General features: G+C 37.2%; 1 protein-coding gene across 3 annotated transcripts in view; it reads right to left on the minus strand.

The window, feature by feature from the left end:
* The window catches only part of COMMD10 (COMM domain containing 10), a 205822-nt gene that overhangs the window by 178421 nt on the left and 5479 nt on the right, over positions 1-21922 (minus strand). For all 3 annotated transcript variants that reach the window (XM_032425352.1, XM_032425351.1, XM_032425353.1), the window contains exons 3-4: positions 18231-18341; positions 16229-16384 (exon numbers count right to left, since the gene is read on the minus strand). In XM_032425352.1, the coding sequence (XP_032281243.1) occupies positions 16229-16384; positions 18231-18341 (267 nt within the window). The remainder of the gene's footprint in view (positions 1-16228; positions 16385-18230; positions 18342-21922) is intronic.

A 21922-nucleotide genomic window follows, 5' to 3' on the forward strand; every position in this document is an offset into this window, starting at 1 on the left:
CTCATGGTTTGCCTCTGATCTCCCCCCCTTCATTGAGAGTATATCTTAAAAGCTCTCTTCACAAGAAAAACAATTGCTAACTATGTGTGGTGATGGACGTTAACTAGACTTACTATAGTGATTACTTCACAAGATATACAAATACTGAATCATTACACACCTGAAATGGATATAATGTTATAGGCCAACTGGATCTCAATTTTTTATTATTATTTTTTTTATTAAATATTTTATTTATTTATTTGAGAGAGAGAGACACAGCGAGAGAGGGAACACAAGCAGGGGGAGTGGTAGAGGGAGAACCAGGCTTCCCGCTGAGCAGGGAGCCCTATGTGGGGCTCGATCCCAGAACCCTGGGATCATGACCTGAGCTGAAGGCAGACACTTAACGACTGAGCCGCACAGGCGCCCGGATCTCAATTTTTTAAAAATGACACAACTACATGCTGTCTGGAGAAAAATACTTTGAAGATAATGACATGGGCAGTTTGAAAGTTAAATGATGGAAAAAGATATATCATGCAAACATTAATCAAAACAAAGCAGAGAGGGCTATAAAATTATCCAAGACAGAGAAAGACATTAAATAACAATAAAAGGATCAATACACCAAGACATAACAACGCTAAAGGTCTTTGAGCTGCAATATATGTCAAGCAAAAATTGACAGAACTAAAAGAACTAGACAAATCCACAACTATAGTTAGAGACTTCAAAACTTGTTTCTCAAGAACTGATAGAATAACTAGACAGAAAATCAGCAAGGCTTTAAAGAATTCAACAACATCATCAACCAAAAAATCTAACTGATATTTGTAGAACACTTTGCTCAACAACAGCAGAATACATATTCTTTTCAAACACCCACAAAATGTATACCAAGATAGACCATGTTATGGGCCATAAAACATATGCCTTAACAAATAAAAATAACTGAAATCACATAGGATGTGTTTTCTGATCACAATAGTACTAAACTAGAAATCAATTAACAGAAAGAGGAAAATCTCCAAACACTTGGAAACTAAACAACACACTTTTAAATAATCACTGAGTCTCAAGGAAAACCCAAATATACATTGAACTACTTGAAAATAAAAACAACAACATATCAAAATTTGTGGGATACAGCTAAAGCAATGCTGAGAAGAAAACTTAAAGTACCAAATACTTAAATTTGAAAAGAGGAAAAATCTCAAATCAAGGATCTAAGAATCTCAGGCACCACAGGCAAAATAATTAACCTCAACCAACTCACACACTTTATGTAAAAATTAATTCAAAAGGGATCATGGGGGCGCCTGGGTGGCTCAGTCAGCTAAGCGTCTGCCTTCGGCTCAGGTCATGGTGCCAGGGTCTTGGGATCAAGTCCCACATTGGGCTCCCTACACAGTGGGGAGTCTGCTTCTCTCTCTACCCTTCCCCCTACTCATGCTCTCTCTTTCTCACTCTCTCTCAAATAAATAAACAATCTTTAAAAAAAAAAAAAAAAAAGGGATCATGGACATAAATAAAAAATATAAAACTACAAATTTTTTAGGAAAAAGAAAAACAACTAAGCCAAGAGTGCTTAAATGGTCTAGGGCAAGGGAAAAAGTTCTGAGACACGACAGGAAAAGCAAAATCCATTCCAAGAAAAACTGATAAATTGGTCTTCAACAAAATGAAAAATTTTTGCTCTGCAAACGACCCTAATTAAGAGGATGAAAAGTCAAACTACAGACTGGAAGAAAACATTTGCAAACCACATATCTGAAAGGATACGTCTCTAAAATATAAAAACAACCCTCAAAATGTAATAGTTGTTTTTTTTTTTTAAGAAGTAATCCAATTAGAAAATGTGCAAAAGGCACAGAGACATCTCCCTGAAGAGGATACACAGATGGCAAAATAAATATAAGAAAAAATGTTCAACATCATTAGTTATCCAAGAAATGCAAATTAAAGCCAGATTGAGATTTCACTGCACACCTATCAGAACAATTACAATAAAAAATAGTGACAACTCCAAATGCTGCAAAGGATGCAGAGGAAGTGGATCCTTCATACACTGCTGCTGAGAATGCAAAATGATATAGCCATTCTGGAAAACTGTTGGAGAGTTTCTTAAAAACTAAACATGTAACTACCATACCACCCAGCAACTGCACTCGTATTTGTTCAAGAGAAATAAATACTTATGTTCATGCAAGAACCTAAACACAAATGTCTACAGCAACTTCATTTGTAACCAACAAAAACTGAAAACAACTCCGATACCTTTCAAAAGCTAAGTGCTTAAGTAATCTGTTTTATGTATATACCAGGGAATACTACATAGCAATAAAAAGGAATGAACATTTAATAACTCTAACAACCAGAGGGGAGCTTGGGTGGCTCAGTTGCTTAAGCGTCTGACTCTTGATTTCAGCTCAGGTCATGATCTCAGGACCGTGAGATCAAGCCCCGTGTTGGACTCTGCGCTCAGGGAGGAGTCTGCTTGTGATTCTCTCTCTGCCTCTCTCAGTCCCTCCCCCCACCTCTATCTCTCAACAAACAAAACAAAACCCTCTAACAATCAGAATGAATACCCAGAGAATTATCGTAACTGGAAAAAAAAGTCAACCCCAGAACATTGCATACTGCATGATTCCATATATACTACACTTCTTGAAATCACAGAAACTATAGAAATACAGAAGAAATTAATGGTTACCTGAAAGGTGTGGAGTGGGCATGAGAGGGAAGAGGGTATGGCCATATAAGGTAACATGGGACCAAAAAAAAAAAAAAAAAAAGGTAACATGAGAGAACCTTGTGGTAATGAAAATGTTCTGTATCTTGATTGTGTGCATGTTACTGTCCTGATTGTGATGTTGTACTATAGTTATGCAAGATGTTATCACTGGGGGAAACTGGGTGAAGTGTACACAGGATCTCTTTGTATTACTTCTTCCTACTACGTGTATATCTATCATTATCAAAAGGCTAATTCACTTAAAAGCGGAACAGCATGAAGAAAAGGAGAAAGATGATTAATAAATGTAAATAATTATGGAAATTCTGCTAAATTCGTATTTACACCTCATTCTTAGGTACAAGATTATGGCATTTAAAGAAAACCTACTGCTCTACAAGGTCCCTGTAATTCTAAGTGGCTTTTCCATATTCTTTGTTTCCAAAAATTACACATATAAAAATAAAGCATGAGATAAGAACTTCTTTCACATCTTTCACACAGGGGAAAAGGGAGTTTTTCAATTCAATGTAATATGTTTAATAAGGTTAGCTTCTTTGAAGCATTTCTCATTATAAATATGTATCACCAAGAAAGCCATACCTGCTGGGAAAATCAATTTCTGAATATATAAAAGGTCATATTCATGATCTCTCAATAACAGCATGGGTATATGTATGTATATGCAATTAATCTTTGTTTAAAATGATAGAGTCAGAGTAATTTTTACATTTGTCTAAAACAGAGAAGTTTCCACTATTTCCACTTTAATGTATGGAGATTTATTTCCTCAAGCAATAGAGGCCAAAGGACACAAGATGACACCACCAATTTAGGAGTACATTTCACTGGAAATGTTCTATGTACCAGTAAGAGTATACAGATGGCTATTGCTCAATTTTTTACCTTCTTTGGAAAGAAAATGCTATCAACTATGAAGAAGGTACTTATAATCAGCTCAAAAAGATTCATTAATCAAATTAGCAAAATGTTACACAGTCTATCATTTGGAGACTCTCCAGGAGATCCCAAATTTTATTCCCCATTTTCAAGCTGGTTGTGCCCAACTTACAATGTTGCGTTCTAAAACGTCTCGTGTGGAACTCAGAATGAATCTGCAAACAGAATAACACTACAAATGTGATTAAATTACAAAGCAATTTAATAGAAGAAATGCAAGTGGTTCCCTACTTTTGTCCTAACCGGAGGAGTACCTAAAACTCAAAACATAACAAAGTCCCCTCACCCAATGGCTAATAACAAGTAATATCTTAGGATTAAGACAAATCTTCAATTTCCAGCATTTTAGGTATGTGGTTTTCTTAAGTATTATATACATAGATATCAGCCTAAACACAACAAGTATCCAATTTGAGAAAAAACTTGGTGCTTTCAGGATACTAATGATTCCTATCTTTATGTAAATTCCATTAAGTTTAAGAAACCTCCACTTCTTACCAAAAGAATCAGATGTTTCATCCTGGTTTTCTATTCATTTTTAAATAACAATGGCAAAATGATATAAAGACTGGCTTGTGCAAATGGAGAAAAACAAAAACAAAAACAAAAACACCAAAGTTACCATTAACTGAAATGGAAAAACTACAGAAATAGTTTCAAGAGGAACGATCCAAGGATCAGTTTATTTATTTTTTTAATGTTAAGTCTGAGATGCCTATTAGACATCCAATAAAATTACCAAGTAGGCAGGCCCAGGCTAGAGAAAAAAATTTTCATAAACTAGCATTTAAACCCTGATACCTAGATGAAATTGCCAGGGAAAATATAAAAGAAAATAGAAGAGAACCAGGGACTGAGTCCTGGTACTATGCAAAAGTGTGGAAATGAGGAGAAAGTAGCAAACACGACTACAAAAAGCAGCCAGAAAGAAGAAAAGCCAAGAACTATGGATCTGCCTTTTATACCATCTTAGGTTCTGGTAACATAAAAAATGAATAAATTCACTATCTCTGTCCTCAAAGTTCCAAGTCTAGTGATGAAAACAAACATGTACAAAAACAATTTTGATGTAACATGACATCATATATGTAGAAAATCTCAAGTAATCTACTAAAAAGCTCAGAAACTAATGCATGATTTTAGGAAAGTTACGGCACACAAGATTCTTATGAAAAATCAATGGTATTTCAAGATATTAGAAACAACTAGAAAATATCAAAACCACAATCCCATTTGTAGGAGCAACCAAAATCATGCCAAAGCATAGTGTCTTGGTCTGTTCCAGCTGCTAAATACAATAGACTACATAGCTTAATAATAATAAATATTTCTCACAGTGTGCCACCATGGTGGGTTGAGGGCTGCTGACTTCTCTTGGTGTTCTCACATGGCAGAAGGGGGTAAAGCAGCTCTCTCTGGTTTCTTTTATAAGGGCATTAATCCCACTCAGTAGGGATCTGCTCCCATGAACTAATCACCTCCCAAAGGCCCCACCACCTAATAGCATCACCTTGAAGGTTAAGTTTCAACTTACGAATTTTCAGAAGACATGAACATTCAGTCTATAGCACAGGGATACACTTTTAACAAAATCTGTGTAAATCCTTGTCATTGAAAAACTACAAAAGTTACTGGAATTAACTGAAGAAGGTACCAGTAATGGAGATATACCATGTTCATCAATTGAAAGGCTTAATATTGTTAAAATGTCAGTTCCAGCAAAAGTGATCTACAGATTTAGGACAATCCAATGAAATACCCGGCCGGTGCCTTCTATAGAAATTGACAAGCTGATTCTAAAATTTAAACGGAATGGCAATGACATAAAAGAGCCAAAGCAGTTTTTTTTTTTTAATTTGGAAAAGCTACACCACCAAACTTCAAGATTTATTATAAAGCCACAGCAATAAAGATAATGTGCCACTGGCAAAAGAACAGAAATGCAGACCCATCAATTGATTCTGACAAAGACGCCAAGGTAAATGATGCTGGAACAGCTAGCTATCTAAACAGAAAGAAAATGAACAACAACCCCTTCCTAACACCAAACACAGAAATGAACTCAAAATGCATCACAGACCTAAATGTAAGTGCTGAAACCATCAAACTTCTAGAAGAAAACACAAAAGAAAATCTTTGTCATCCTGGGATAGGCAAAGATATTAGATGGAACATTAAAAGTATTAACCATAAAAGAAAAAAATTATAAAGTGGACTTCGCCAAAATCAGAAATTCTGTTCTTCAAATAGCACCATTAAGAAAAAGGAAAGGCAAGCCACAGACTGATAAAATAGTCACAATACATACACTGACAAAGGACTTGTATCCAAACTATATCAAGGATTCTTATCACTCAATAAGAGTAAAACAAAGAAATCTATACAAAAATGGGCAAAGATTTGAACAGGTCATTCACAAAGGAAGATACACAAATGGCCAATAAACACATAAAAAGATATTCAACATCTTTATGTTCACTATCCTTACACCTATCAGAAGGACTAAAATTTAAACGACTGGCAATCCCAAGTGTTGACCAATATGTGAAAAAAATGACTGGTTGGAATGTAAACTAGTAAAACCAGTTTGAAAACTGTTTGGTAGTTACAGCTACCCAATCAATCCACCACTAAGTAAGAAATGAAAAGGTATGTCCAGGGCGCCAGGGTGGCTCAGTCAGTTAAGCGTCTGCCTTCGGCTCAGGTCATGATCTCAGGATCCTGGGATTGAGCCCCACCTCGGGCTCCCTGCTCAGCAGGGAGTCGGTTTCTCCCTCTCCCCCTGCTTGTGCACTCTCTTTCTCTCAAATAAGTAAAATCTTAAAAAGAAAAGATACGTCCATACAGCGATGTAAACATGAATATTAACAGATTTATTCAAAACAGCCAAAAACCAGAAATAGCCCAAACATCCATTAGCAGATCAAAGGACAAACTGTGATATATCCACGTGATAGAATACTACTCCACACTAAAAAAGCACAAACTAACACATATAAAAATATGGATGAACCTCAAAATCTGACTCAGTGGTAGAAGCCAGAGAGAAAAAAGTACATCTGTCTGATTCTATTCATACAAAATCTTAGAAAATGCAGTTTATAGGGAGAGAAAGCAGATCAGTGGTTTCCTTGGGCCAGGGTTAGGAGAGAAAAGGACTTCCAAGGGGCATGAGGGAACTTTTGAAGGTGATGAAAATGCCCTGTGTTTTGATGATGGGAGTGATCTCCTGAGTGCACATGTATCAGAATTCCTCAAACTGTACAATTTAAAAGGAAGCAGTTCACACTATGTAAATTATAATGTAATAACATTATGTTTAAAAGATACAGTGTACTAAAGGTTATAACAGAAGAATATACAGATGCAATGGGAGCACATGTCCAGCTGCCCACTCCCACCACCCTCTTTGTCATCCTCTAGTCATTGGCAAGAACAGGGGTCAATAAGCCTCCAAGGACCAAACCATACAACTGCTTGCATCCTACAGAAAGAATCCTCAGTTGTGACATCTCTAAGTACGTGAAGACAATGCCAGGACCTCAGAGATAACTATTATGCAATACGATATCCATATTACACAGATGTGAGTATACGACCATGTATCACAAAGATGCAGATAAATGTCTTGAATTAATATTGGAGTTACCCTGCACCCAGGTGACAGCCCACCTCGACAAAACATACTGCATAAATCATACCACAAAGGGCTACACATTAGGCAATCTCCAGAAGACATCAAAAATCCAAAAGTGACTAAACCAAGGCCCTTCTTTAATGCTGATGCTACACCAAATCATAATAAGAGGTACAAATGCTTGATTACAAATATCACAACTTAGGAATACTCCCTAACCTATACCCTAAAGTTCAGATGCCACTAAAGTCAACCTAGTCTCACTGCTAGGGTGGCATGGAACTTCATGCTCCTTGACTCACCGACATGCCCAAAATACCTGATCGTGGTCTTCATAACCAAGCTGTAAATGATGAGGGAAAACATCAATGAACCATCCTTCAAACTGCTGGCCCCTGCTACCTACTAAGAACATATGAAAATGACAGCACAAGTCTGAGGACACTGAAATGTCATTCAACTAATGCTCTCACAATTGGCAACACTCTGAAAAAGTACATCAACTCGATTTCGCGATCTTTGAGTACTGTGCACATAATAAGAGTAATTTTGCTAACAGCACAATTTTTGGCATTAGTAAAATATTTAATTTGTTAATGGTTCTGGCTTTAGGCAATTATTTATAAAGCAGAGAACACATTTCTGTTTCAGATAAGACTGATTATGGGTCTCTTAGATCTAAAGCTCTTTAAACTGATGGCTGCAATACAGGCTAATGACATCACCTTGTCTTCCTGGGGAATCTCCATTTCAAGCTAAAGCTATTCTTCTGTGGAAAAAATGTAAATGATTGAGTCAAGTATTGCAGCAAAATTCAAGAGTCATGAAATAAATGAACCACAAAAGGTTTGAAGTACAACCAAAGAGAAAACACAAAAGAATACTGGGAGGGGTGCCCGGTGACTCAGTCAGAAGAGCGTGCAGCTCTTGATCTCGGGATCGTGAGTTCGAGCCCCACGCTGGGGGTACAGATTACTTAAAATAAATAAATAAACTTAAAAAAAAAAAAAAAAAAGACTACTAGGAAATACGGGCTCCTGGGTGGCTCAGTTGAGTGTCTAACTCTTGGTTTCAGCTCAGGTCATGATCATGATCTCAGGGTCATGGGATTGAGCCCCGTGACAGATTCCGCGCTCAGTGTGGAGTCCGCTTGAGATTCTCGCTCTTCCTCTCCCTCTGCCCCTTCCCCTACTCATGGTCTCCCTCTCTCTCTCTAAATAAATAAATTCTTAAAAATAAATAAATACTAGGAAATAAAAAAATATAATCCACACCCCCTTATTTGTTCTTTTTCCACCAATAAATACAAATATTCTTCTTTATAAGAAAGCCTAATGAACTGCACTTCAAAATAGCACAATTTGTAAAGCAGACATATTGTGCATTTACTCATTCAACAACTATTTATTAAGAACCCACTATCCCCCAAGGGCTATTTAAAGTAACGGAAATACAATAGTGAACAATTGCTCTTGTGGAGCTTACAGTTTAGTAAAAGAGACAGAAAATTTAAAAAATAAACAAAATATGTAACATGCCAGATGGGAATAAATGTTATGTTAAAAAAAATGAACAAAAGTACCATAGAGACATGTGGGCCTTTTTCACTATGATGATCAGGGCAAGACTCAATGACAAATGTGACATTAGAACAAACAGCTGAAAAAAGGGAGCCAGCCATAAAAACCTCCAGGAGAAGAGCTTCTGAAGTAAAGAGATTGGATGTGACCAAAGTCAGGCAGGTGAAGGACGTTAAGAGGTGAAAGTCAACAAGATAAGGTAGTGGACTGAGGAGGTTATAGATCATGAGGAACCTTAAAAGCAATCATAAGAAATTTGACTTCTATTGTAAAACACATAGAAAGCCTTTGGTGGATCTGGAGCAAAGGGGGGATAGAATAAGATTTAGAATTTTAAAAAATCACCTTTATGGGGCACCTGGGTGGCTCAGATGGTTAAGTGTCTGCCTTTGGCTCAGATCATGATCTCCAGGTCCTGGGATCAAGCCCCACCTCTGCCTGCTTCTCCCTCTCCCTCTGCCTCCCCCCCGCTTGTACTCTCTCTGTCTCTCTCTCTCTCTCAAATGAATAAATAAAATATTTAAAAAAATAATAAAATAATCACTTAGAGTTCTTAATCTGATAATGGTAGGAAACAGTTTATATCACATTACACTCTTTAAAAATAAAAATTATAACCACTAGACAAAATATTTTATTCTTTTATTATTTTTTAGAGAGTAGGGGAGGAGCAGAGGGCAAGGGAGAGAGAGAATCCTGAAGCAGACTCGCTGCTCAGCACAGAGCCCGACATGGGGCTTGATCTCACAACCCTGAGAGATCACGACCTGAGCCGAAATCAAGAGCCAGACGCTTAACCAACTGAGCCGCCCTGGCACCGCTAGACAAAGTATTTTAAAAACAATGATCTGAGAGCACTGGAGAACAACTTAAAGCAGACAAGAGTTAAGGGAATTCAACTCACTTAGGACGGGAACCACACAAGGCGACAGATTCACATTTATATGAGTTTCCCCAATCCATGAAGCGTGGGTTGCTCAAAAAAAGAGAAAGCCTCAGATTTGGCTCAACGGGTCAGCAAACCCATTCAGTGGTACTGACCCAAGAAAATATATGTCCACAAAATATATGTCCACAAAAAGACTTGTACACAAATGTTCACAAAAGCCTTATTCACAATAGCCAGAAATGGAAACAACCCAAAGGTCCATCAACAGGAGTATGGATAAACAAATTGTGGTATTTCTATAGGATGAACTACTACTCAGTGACCAAAAAAAAAAAAAAAAAAAAATGATGGATACAAGTAACATGAATGAATCCAAAAAAATATTATGTTGAGATATGAGTCAGACACATTTATTTGAGTCCATTTACATTGAATCCAAGAAGAGACAAAACCAATCTACACTGATAGAAAGTGAGGGCAAGAATGGAGGAATCAACACTAGGCATTTTCCAGGCGATGAAAATTTTCTTTATTTTGTTATGGATGGTGATGAAATGGGTGTACATAATTTCTGAACTCATACACTGAACTCAAAATCTGTGCATTTTACTACAGGTAAATTATATTTCAATAAGAGACAATAAATAAATCTAGCAGCATTTAAACTTCATAAACATTTATATTCAGTCAATCCCTGCACATGGAAAAAATATGCCTTTCACTTGGTTCATAACATGCCAACAACTAAAGTAACAACAGAGGCAGAAATTTGACTTACATGTGGGATATAATTACAACAAAATACCTTTCCTATAAATGCAGATGACAATGTTAAGAAGTATTTAAATCCTGGGCGCCTGGGTGGCTCAGTTGGTTAAGCAACTGCCTTCGGCTCAGGTCATGATCCTGGAGTCCCGGGATCGAGTCCCGCATCGGGCTCCCTGCTCAGCAGGGAGTCTGCTTCTCCCTCTCCCACTCCCCCCTCTTGTGCTCTCTCTCTCTCTCAAATAAATAAATAAAATCTTTAAAAAAAAAAAAAAAAGTATTTAAATCCTGAAGAAGTGTTCAAATACATATTCACAGCTATATACTGTGTTTCAAGATTCAGCTGCATGAAGTATGCTTTTCCTGCCCTCTTTATATAAAGCTATTCATCCATCCTTAGAATTCCAAAAGAAATGAAATATTATGGATATTAAAGAAAACGCTAAAGCAAAATAATACAGTAAATTTTACAAATATCAAATCCAAATGTCTAATTTCTTAGACTCCACACAAAAAACAGGTATTTAACAATAATTGAAGCAAACAATTAGCATTACACTTAACAATAAAGTAAATTGTACTATAATGACTCAAAGGGGATATATTTTTAAGAATGTTATAGGAACAGGGCGCCTGGGTGGCTCAGTCAGTTGAGCGTCTGCCTTCGGCTCAGGTTGTGATCCCACAGTCCTGGGATCGAGACCCACATCGGGCTCCCTGCTCTGCTGGGAGCCTGCTTCTCCCTCTGCCTCTGCCTATCTCTCTCTAGGTCTCTCATGAATAAATAAATAAAATCTTAAAAAAAAAAAAAAAGAATGTTATTGGAACATTATGATCTTAGAAACATTAGCTATCCACTTTTAAATGGAAATTTCTCAAGAACCTGCAAGAAGATACGATGAAATTTCATTAGTGTACAATGAAATGAGTAAATATTATGAATAAATTTGCCACATAATTGGTAAAGTTAAGAACACTCTTAATAGGAGAAATTCACATTAAGCCTACTTCGAACAAATTTAAGTGTCAAATATATATTTTAAAACTCCCTAACAAACATATGAGTGCATCTTAAGAAAAAGAGCAGGCTACTAAGAGGGCTTAAAATATGCCTCACATCTATTTCTCATCATCATATCTGTTACTGAGGAGCAGAGTTAACTCGGAATGTAAAATTATTTGGTGGGGATTATATCATTAATATAAAAATATTCTTTAATATCACAGGACACAGAAAAATCATGCAGCTAACACCTAGGTGTTACAGCGTTAACGGCTTAGAACTGTGATTACTTGTGTCAAACCCCAGCTCTGTCACTTCAAGGTCTCAGAAAATAGACAAATCCGTCAATAATATCTGAAAGGTAAGTTTTTACATTTAATAGAGTAGGAATATATGTAGGAGAACTTTATCTAAACAGAATTTTAGGAGTAAAATTGAATACAGGATATAAGATCTGTCCGAAGGGAAATTCACAATTTAATAAATGTTGTAACAGAGGCATTATAATAAAAAGGAACAGAAAGCCCTGTTAAGAGGATACTGCTGACACAGACAATGCTGATAAGAGGGAAGAAAACAAAATGCAAATAAGTGGTGGTGACATTTCAGTCTCAAGTTTCCAGAGAGATTAAGATGAAGTACATTTAAAAAAAAAAAAAAAAAGATGGGGTAAGATTTTACAATCCCTTCAATCATTCAATCATATCTGGCAAAAAGCTACCACTAAGATCAGTTTTCAATCTGTCTCTCACTTACTGGATCTAAACAATAAAAGACGAACCAGGGTGTTTTTAAAAATGAAATTAAAAATAAGCACCTACGATTTTTAACATATTACTTAACTGAATCTGACTCTTTGAATTGAGAATTATTACCCAGAGATGTACCACTGCAAGCGCTGCATGGGGAATTCAGGCAAGTGAGCCCCTAAATCACCCAAAACAACAGTCACTGTAATACACCTTTGGTTCATTACCTAAGAAGTCTCTGCCATCTATGTTTGTTGCAATTTAAATGACGGGCTCTGTTTTCACACATTGCCTAAAGACTTATCAGAGCCCAAAAGGAAGACAGCATGATGAAAAGGAACAAGGCTTCAGAAACAGATCTGATTCTCATGTCAGCTTCACCACAGACCACTTGGGGGGGACATGGTACAGTTACACTTTATAAGGTCTTATCTTCTTCCTTTTCAAAGATATCGTACCTACAAACAAAACTATGTAAACCAGCCTGCACACAAAAAAACTGTGCCTGTCACAGGAAAACTGTGGAGCTAACATCTAGGTGGAAATACCCTATGATGGCACAGGAGTGTGATGACTGTCAAATCTCAGCTCCGTCACTGCGCAGCTGCATGACCCTGAACCAGTTACTTAATCCCTCTAAGCCCCAATTTTATTTTCCACACAAATTATGACTATTAAAAGGTTTTACAAGATGCAAAGCACATAGTAGAGTATTTTGCCCACAATAAACACAAGAAATGTTTGCTGTGATCTTAAGGAAAAAGAACAAAGCTGGAGGTATCACACTTCCAGATTTCAAGATATACTGCAAAGCTATGGTAACCAAAACAGGATGGGACCGGCACAAGAACACACACAGACCAACAGAACAGAACAGAGAGCCCAGAAAGAAACCCACACTTATATGGTCAATTAATCTACGACAAAGGAGGCAAGAATAGACAATGGGGAACAGACAGTGTCTTCAATAAATATGGAGACAAGCAAGCTGGACAGCGACATGCAGAAGAATGAAAGTGGACCACTTTCTTGGACCACACACAAAATTAAACTCAAAATGCATTAAAGACCTAAATGTGAAACATGAAACCATAAAATTTCTAGAAGAAAACACAGCCAGTAAACTTCTTTGACATCAGCCACAGCAACATTTTTTTTAGCTGTGTCTCTTCAGGCAAGGGAAACAAAAGCAAAAATAAATTACTGGGCTCCTTGTCCAGGGGGGAGTCTGCTGCTCTCTCTCTCTCCCTCTTTCTCTCCCTCTGCCCCTAACCCTGCTCACTCGCTCTCTCGCTCTCTCTCAAAATAAAATAAAATCTTTTTTTAATTAATTAATTATTGGAAACAAGGCAGGATGTTTGGGTTTATGAGTCCTACTTAACAACATATTAAAAGTCCTACTCAGGGCAATAGGGCAAATAAAAACAATAAAAAGCTGAACAAAACAAATAAAAGCTGAACAGACTGGAAAAGAAGAAATGAACTGTCTCTATTCATGGACAACATAACTATCTATAAAGAAAATCACAAGGAATCCACAAAAAAAACTGCTATAACTAATTAACGAGTTTACCAAGGTCATAGAATACAAGGTCAATATACAAAAATCAACTGTGTTTCTACATACTAGCAATAAACAATTAAAAACCAAAATTTTAAAAAGAGTACCATTTACAACAACTCCAAAAACAAGAAATTTTTAGGCACAAGTCTAACAAATTATGTGCAGGATCTGTATGCTGAAAAATGAACAAAACTGATACAAGAAATCAAAGAGAACCTAAATAAATGGAGAGTTAACTCCATACTCAGTACTGCTAAGAAGCCATTTCTCCCCAAAATGATCTATAGCTATATAAGTTAAACATAATCTCAATCAAACTCCCAGCTGCACTTTTTTGTAGATCTAGAAAAGCTGCTTTTCAAATTTATATGGAAAGTCAAAGAAACTAGAATATGCAAAACCATTATGGAAAAAGACCCAAAGTCAGCAGACTCACAATACCTGATCTGAAGGCTTACTACAAAGCTACAGTAATGAAGGAAGTATGATCTTGGCACAGACCCAGAGATCAACAGAACCAAACACAGAGTCCAGACAAATACATCAAGTGATTTTTGACAAAGGGGCCAAGGAATTCAGTGACAAAAGGATGTTATCAACAAATTATTCTGCACATGTATAAATGAACATCTAAAATGAACATCTCTATGCAGAAAAAAAGGAAATTTAATCTGCGCCTTACACAAAATTAACTCAAAATGGATCTTAGAGCTAAATGTGAAACACAAACTTATAAAAAAGAAGAAAGCAAAAGAGAAAATCTTCATGACATTGCATTAGGCTATAAATTCTTAGATACAAAACCAAAAGCAGGATCGATAAAAGAAATTAACTGATAAGTCAAACTTTATCAGAATTAAAAGCTTTTATTCTGCAAAAGCCACTGTGAAGAAAATAAAAAGGAAAGCTATGGATGAGGAGAAAATATCTGCAAACCCCACTGGAGAAAGGACACATGCCCAGAATATACAAAGAACTCAAAAAGTCTGGGCGCCTGGGTGGCTCAGTCATTAAACGTCTGCCTTCAGCTCAGGTCATGATCCCAGAGTCCTGGGATCGAGTCCCGCATCGGGCTCCCTGCTCAGCGGGAAGCCTGCTTCTCCCTCTCCCACTCCCCCTGCTTGTGTTCCCTCTCTCGCTGTATCTCTCTCGGTCAAATAAATAAATAAAATCTTTAAAAAAAAAAAAAAGAATTCAAAGAGTCAACAGAAGGAAAACAAACACCCTCCCCACATTTTAACAACCCATAATAAAAACATTCCCATGCATTTCCATATGCTAGGATTTACACCTGAGACTATCCTTTAGATTACTATCATGGAACTTCCTTATCTGTCCAAGTGTGGAAATAACAGGCAAAAGATCTGAAAAGATGTTTTACCTGTGAAGATACATGGAGACAAGTAAGCACATAAAAAGATCATACACATAATGTTATTAGGAAAACACAAATTAAAAACACGAAGTACCACTACAAACCTTAGTAGAATAGCTCCGATAAAAGCCACGGACAATACCAAGTGCTGACGGGGTACAGGTGCTCCCATAGACTGGGGAGAATGCACAGTAATACGAACCCGTCACAAACCCTCACAGGAAACTGAAGAGGAGGGAGAACACTTCCCAGCTGGTTCTGCTATGCCGGTTTTACCCTGATCCCGCCAAAAACATCACCGGGAAACCACAGACTGATCTCTCTCATGAACATAGATGGCAACATTTTTAACAAAATATTAGCAAGTCAAATAGCAACATATAAAAAGGATGATACTCCACATGCAAGTGACACTGATCCCAGGAATACAGAGTGGGTTGTAAACCTGAAAATCAGTTATGGGATAGAACCTACTAAGAGAAAAAGGTCAAAAACTCTATGATCCTCTTTACCGCCACTGACTAAAGGTTACTGAAGAGCTTGGAAATGCTGTTATTTTATATTTGTCCCAGAGCGTTCACTTTGTTCACTAACTGCTGCTCAAGAAATACTGAGTGCGCTCTCTAGGCACTGACATGGACACACAAAGACAAAATCATCCCGGGACTCAGTAAAAATGTCGCAAGTCTTGCACACGGGTACGCAGTTAACAAGAAACACCAACTCTGCCCCCGTACTCAGGAAAAAAAAAAAAAGGACTGTCTCATTCCTATTTTGAAGTCACAGAGGCAAATTTTAAACTGGCAACTAAAACTAAATCACACTGTGGTCGCCAGTATGTCTGGAAATAATTTTCTAGGAATACTGTGTCTACTCTTTCTTTTTCCTGACTACCTCTCTACAAAACATTACCACCTTTAAAACCCTCACGGTACGACAGTGTTTGCCATTCTTACTGAAAAACATCGGGGAGGTAGGAGAATCCCATACCTTGTGGGGCGCAAGAATCCTCTGCCTGAATTTTTCAACAGTTTCTTGACCCATAGAAGACCAAGCGTTGCCGAACGCTTCTGCTTTGTCTGGTGTGAGATGAAGGGCCTCTAACTGCTGCTGCAAAGTGGCCGGCTTCACGGTGTGATACACCGCCTATGCGAGAGGGGAAAAAGAGCACATGTAGCCCCAGCACTGGATTGTAACCAAATACAAAATTATCTTTAAATGATTTAAATCAAAAGAATAGCACCTATTTCTATTGTAGATTTTTTTTTTTTATTTTAGCAATAATGATATACACAACTGGAAGATGCAGGGCTAAAAGGCCTAAATTATTCAGGCTACCCTTCTCCATTTTTGCCTGTGTTTTAAGTAATCCTAAGACCACTTAATGGAAAAACTTCTTCTCTGCTTCAGCTATGGAAATGGTACCCTAATTAAAATATCATCTCCTTATTTCACTTAACGATTTCAAAGAAATGTCTCAGGGCACCTGAGTGGCTCAGTCAGTTAAGTATCTCCCTTGGGCTCCCAGGTCATGATCTCAGGGTCGTGGGCTCGAGCCCCGCATCGGGCTCCACGTTCAGCAGGGAGTCTGCTTAAGATTCACTCTCCCTCTGCCCCCTCATGCTCTTTCTCTCTCTCCCAAATAAATAAATCTTTAAAACAAACAAACAAAAAACAAAGAAATGTACAACAAAAATTTTTCCAAGAAGCACTTTCTCAAAACTACCTTCATCTACCAACTTCCTAGGTAATATATAATAAAATCTTATAAACATTTCTAATAACATCTGTTCTTTCTTAACATCATTCGGGAACAACTTTCTCGTAAACCCCATGTTGCTCTGTCCTACTTGATTATCCTTTACTACTACTGAAAACTCCCAGGGTTAAGAACAGTAGTCGTCTTTATGATCTGTAATCTGTACAAGGCTGTATGGAGTAGATGCCCGGGAGCTTGTCCTCCTACCAATATCTGTTCACTAGAAGGCTCATGAAGCTACAGTACTATTTAAACTTTTATTTCACAAATATTCTACCAAGTCAACCTTCAGGAATTTACAGAGACCCTGTTTTAAGGGCAGCAATGTGCTAGGTTTATAGAAGATGAGCTAAAGATATGATAGGTCCCTCACAAACTCAAAAGCTAGGGAAGGTTGACACACAGGAAATGATGAAAGACTAACGATGTGCTCCACTCTGATGAGCCAAGGATAAAAGGCATCCAAATTAGGGGAAGACTGCCAAGTGTAAGGGTCGTGGCAGCAGTGAGGGGAGATGGGACTTGAACAAAAATGCGCTGAACACAGACAAAAGCAAGGGAAGCAAAATGGTGGCTCAGTAGGAAGAACTAGCATGACAAAAGGCCTTTCGACAACTACTTCTCTTCTAAATGTTTTATTTATCATCCTAAAAAATTCCCCAAAATCACGGATTAAAGTTCTTAAATAAAAGGTGCTTGTCTCTCCAAGTTATCATACCAAGTAACAACGAACAAAAATGTTTTATACCCGTCTCAAGTCAATGAAGTCTTTTTTTTTTTTTTAAGATTTTATTTATTTATTTGAGACAGAGAGAAAGAGAGAGCCTGAGCAGGGGGAAGAGCAGAGGGAGAGGGAGAAGCAGACCCCTGGCTGAGCAGAGAGCCCAATGTGGGACTCAGTCCCAGGACCCTGAGATCATGACCTGAGCTGAAGGCAGACACTTAACCGACTGAGCCACCAGGTGCCCTCAAGTCAATGAAGTCTTGATTCATGCTGTCAAATACTTTACTCATGCTACTCAACATTCATATTCTTTTGAAGAATGCAATACTGTAGGGAAAAAAACCATACATTCAATGTTTTTTTTACTACATTAAAATTCTCAATTAGAATATATTCATAGCTTCCATCTGTATACTTTTTTTTGAAGAAATAAAATGTTATAGCTATCATAGCAGTACAAATCTGCAGTAAACAAACCATGGTTAGGAAGTTTGGGGCACTCAGAATACCTGTTCTAAAATGAATGATATTATTTCAAGAACTAGGTGAAGATCTTGTTTCTCTAGAGAAAATGCAGCCTGAAGTTTTTCTTCTTCTTCTTCACTGAAACTGTTCTCAGCCTACAACATAAAAAACAAGCTATTAGGACACGTTCAGGTATTCAAAACTTAGACACTCGACACAAGAGTCCCTGAAGATTCATGTATTCATACATGGATGAGAAACTGAAAGAAAAAGTGAATCCAGGGTGAAAGAAACTGATGTGTTTGTAAATTTCAATATCTCAAAATCACAGTACAATTCGGTATTTGGATCATGCCAAATCAAGCTCATTGTAAATAAAAAAAAATTTTAAGTTCTATGATTTACAGGAGGTGGAAACTAATAGTAAATACCAAAAGAAATGGACATTTAGAAAAAACAATACTAGAAGATAAAACCCCAAAATGTTAACAATAATTAATACTAATGTCCATCTTCCTCAAATATATTTACTGAGTATTTACTATGTGCTACAGAGAAAGACTGTTCATATCCTCATGTACACAATACTCTAGTTAGAAAGGCATCTGAAAACAAATAGTTATTCAAGTAATTTTCATTTTGAGGAGTTCTGCAAAAATGTAGGTTATTATAAGAGCATCTATAAAGCAAGAAATTAAGTTTTTTTATAATTTTTATATTTTCCAAAACTTCCACATTATGCACGTTAATTTTATAACCAATATATCAAAGAAGATAGTTAGCCATCTGAGTAGAACCTCTGACTAGTCTCCTTTCTTTCATATCCAAAATAATCTCCTTGATCTGAAGACACTGGTTTTAAGTAGGAAAAATGTACACTACTAGAACAACTTTAAAATAAAAATAACTACTCTATCCACACATACTAAAAACACCTTTCCCTACGGCTGCCTCCGCCTAACAGCAATATGGAGAAATTTCAGAAGTTCCACAAGCCCCTGCCTTGACAGCTTAGGATGATGTACACCTACATGGCTGTTGAACCAAAGCAGCATCGGAACTTGAAGCTAGCATATTTTGGGAGGCCAGTCATCAGAACTAACAGCCCCTATTACCTGTTTTATGACTGAGAAAATCAGGAACCCAATTTGGCCAAAATGCCCATCACTTACCTCAAGAGCAATGTTTTGACTTAAAAGTTTCAGAATTTCTTTGACTACCATACATCTTCTTGAAATAATGACCTATGGTACCAGAGTTTATCATTATGAGGAATATAATAACAGTATCACATACAGATATATATATATATAAAATCACTGAACCACATGTTGCATTAAATTCAATGGATATTTATAATTTAACTTCCAAGTTAGTCAATCTGATTCCTTTTAACATCAAATAAGCTACTTTGACAAAATAGTAATAGTGATTGAGCAGGTAGAAAAATAAACTTCAGTGTCCCCAATATATGTAAGGAAGGGAGATTTTTTAAAAAGATACCGCAAAAAAAAGAGAGAGAGAGAGACATTCTCAAGATCTTCAAGGGCATTATACTAATAAAGTGGTTTGGAGTGAAATGGTAGAGGGAATATTTATCTTCCCCCATCCAATGGAACACCAGGCATGCAACCTTAAAATAAGGTGGAGCTTAAAATATGGGAGCAAAAGAGCAAACAGAGAATGCAGCTATACACAAAATTCCAAACATATAGTCAACACCCTGCTCCAAAAACAAGCTTGGGTAGATAAATACCTCTATTCGCTTCCACAAAAGCAGCAATTTCACTTACTTCTGTCTACCAAAAGCAATCCACACATATCTGGAGTAAAAGAGAAGGTAAAGGAGACACACTCTTTTTTATCCTCTCAATGGGAAAAAATTAAGGCCCAGCTTTATAAAATTAGGGAGCAAGTGTCCAAGAAACTTAAATTTTAAAATGAAAAATGAATGACTTTTTTCTATATGTTTAAAGAGAGTAGGCCATAAATATACATACACACACAAGCAGAAATGAAAAACACATAAAGAATACAAGGTAGTACTACATGGATTCACATGAAATGATCTCTGATAAAAGCGGTAAGTGAAGGAGGTACATGAAAACATACAAACTACACATTTCTATGTGTATGGACGTGTGTATGTATATCTGTATTTATTAACACATGGAAAAAGATCTGCAATAAAAACCAAATTGGTAACAAAGGCTACCTCTGGGAAGGTGTGGTGGTTTTATGATACCTGAAAATTCTTTAGCACTCCTCCCTTCAAAAGATGGAGCCTGGGGCGCCTGGGTGGCTCAGTCGTTGGGCGTCTGCCTTCGGCTCGGGTCATGATCTCAGGGTCCTGGGATCGAGCCCCGCATCGGGCTCCCTGCTCGGCGGGAGGCCTGCTTCTCCCTCTCCTACTCCCCCTGCTTGTGTTCCCTCTCTCTCTGTGTCTCTCTCTGTCAAATAAATAAATAAAATATTAAAAAAAAAAAAAAAAAGATGGAGCCTAATTTCTTTCCCTTGAATGTGATCCAGACTTAGTGACTTCCTTCTAACAACAATGTAGTAAATGTGAAGCTATATGGTATCCCAGGCGAGGTCATAGAAAGGACACACCTCCCTCTCTTGGATCACTGGTTCTGGAAGAAGCCAACCTCCAAATCGGGAGGAAAGGCTTAAGTAGCAAGGAACTGAGGCCTCCCACCAGGTAGCCATACTGGAAGGAAATCCTCCAACCCCAGCCAAACCTTCAGATTACAGCAACCTCATGAGAACCCCGAACCAGAACCACCCAGCGGAGCCACTCCTAAATTCCTGACCTACAGGGACTATGAGTATAATAAATGTTTATTGTTTTAAGGTGCTATGTTTTGGGGTAATTTGTAATTCAGCGATAACTAATACAGGGGAGAATTAAGATGGAAGGAGGGCCAAAGTTAACCAAGGGCGCATTTCAGTTTGCCATACTACTTAAATTTCTTTTTTTTTTTTTTTTTTAAGATTTTATGTATTTTTTGACAGAGAGAGACAGTAAGAGAGGGAACACAAGCAGGGGGAGTGGGAGAGGGAAAAGCAGGCCTCCCGCGGAGCAGGGAGCCAAGCGTGGGGCTCCATCCCAGAACCCTGGGATCATGACCTGAGCCGAAGGCAGACGCTTAACGACTGAGCCACCCAGACACCCCACTACTTAAATTTCTTAAACAAAAACTTATTCATAAACTATGAAATTTAAAACATGTTATTAAGATGATTAAATTAAGCAGTCTAAGAATTCTGAACTAGAAGGGCACAAAAAAAGCAAACTAAAAAAATCCATTCTTCCAACTTTTCTTTTTTATTTTATTTTTTTTGAAGAATTCATTTTCTTAATACGCATGATGAGTGAACTAACCTTAGTTTCACATATAGTAGAAATCAGGTCACATTCCTTAGAAAATGAGAAATGTCCTCTATTCTATGAAGATATTATCTAAATAACTACAAAAGCAATTAGATTTTAAAAACTCAGAGCAAGGATTTAGAGACAGAGAGGCCTGCTGTCCAGAGCCCAAGCTCTGACTCACATCCACAGTCATACATACACACAAAGACCTCCATGAAAGAATGCACGGTACTAGTATTCTGCAAATACCATAATTTAAAGTGTATATATATCATTCTTACCCAATAAAACAATTTGTAAGAAGCCTTTCATCTTATATTAACTACAAAATAAATGTATTTATTAGATAAACTATCCTTT

The sequence above is a fragment of the Phoca vitulina genome, unplaced genomic scaffold, assembly GCF_004348235.1.
Source record: "Phoca vitulina isolate PV1807 unplaced genomic scaffold, GSC_HSeal_1.0 scaffold32, whole genome shotgun sequence".
Classification (NCBI taxonomy): Eukaryota; Metazoa; Chordata; class Mammalia; order Carnivora; family Phocidae; genus Phoca; species Phoca vitulina.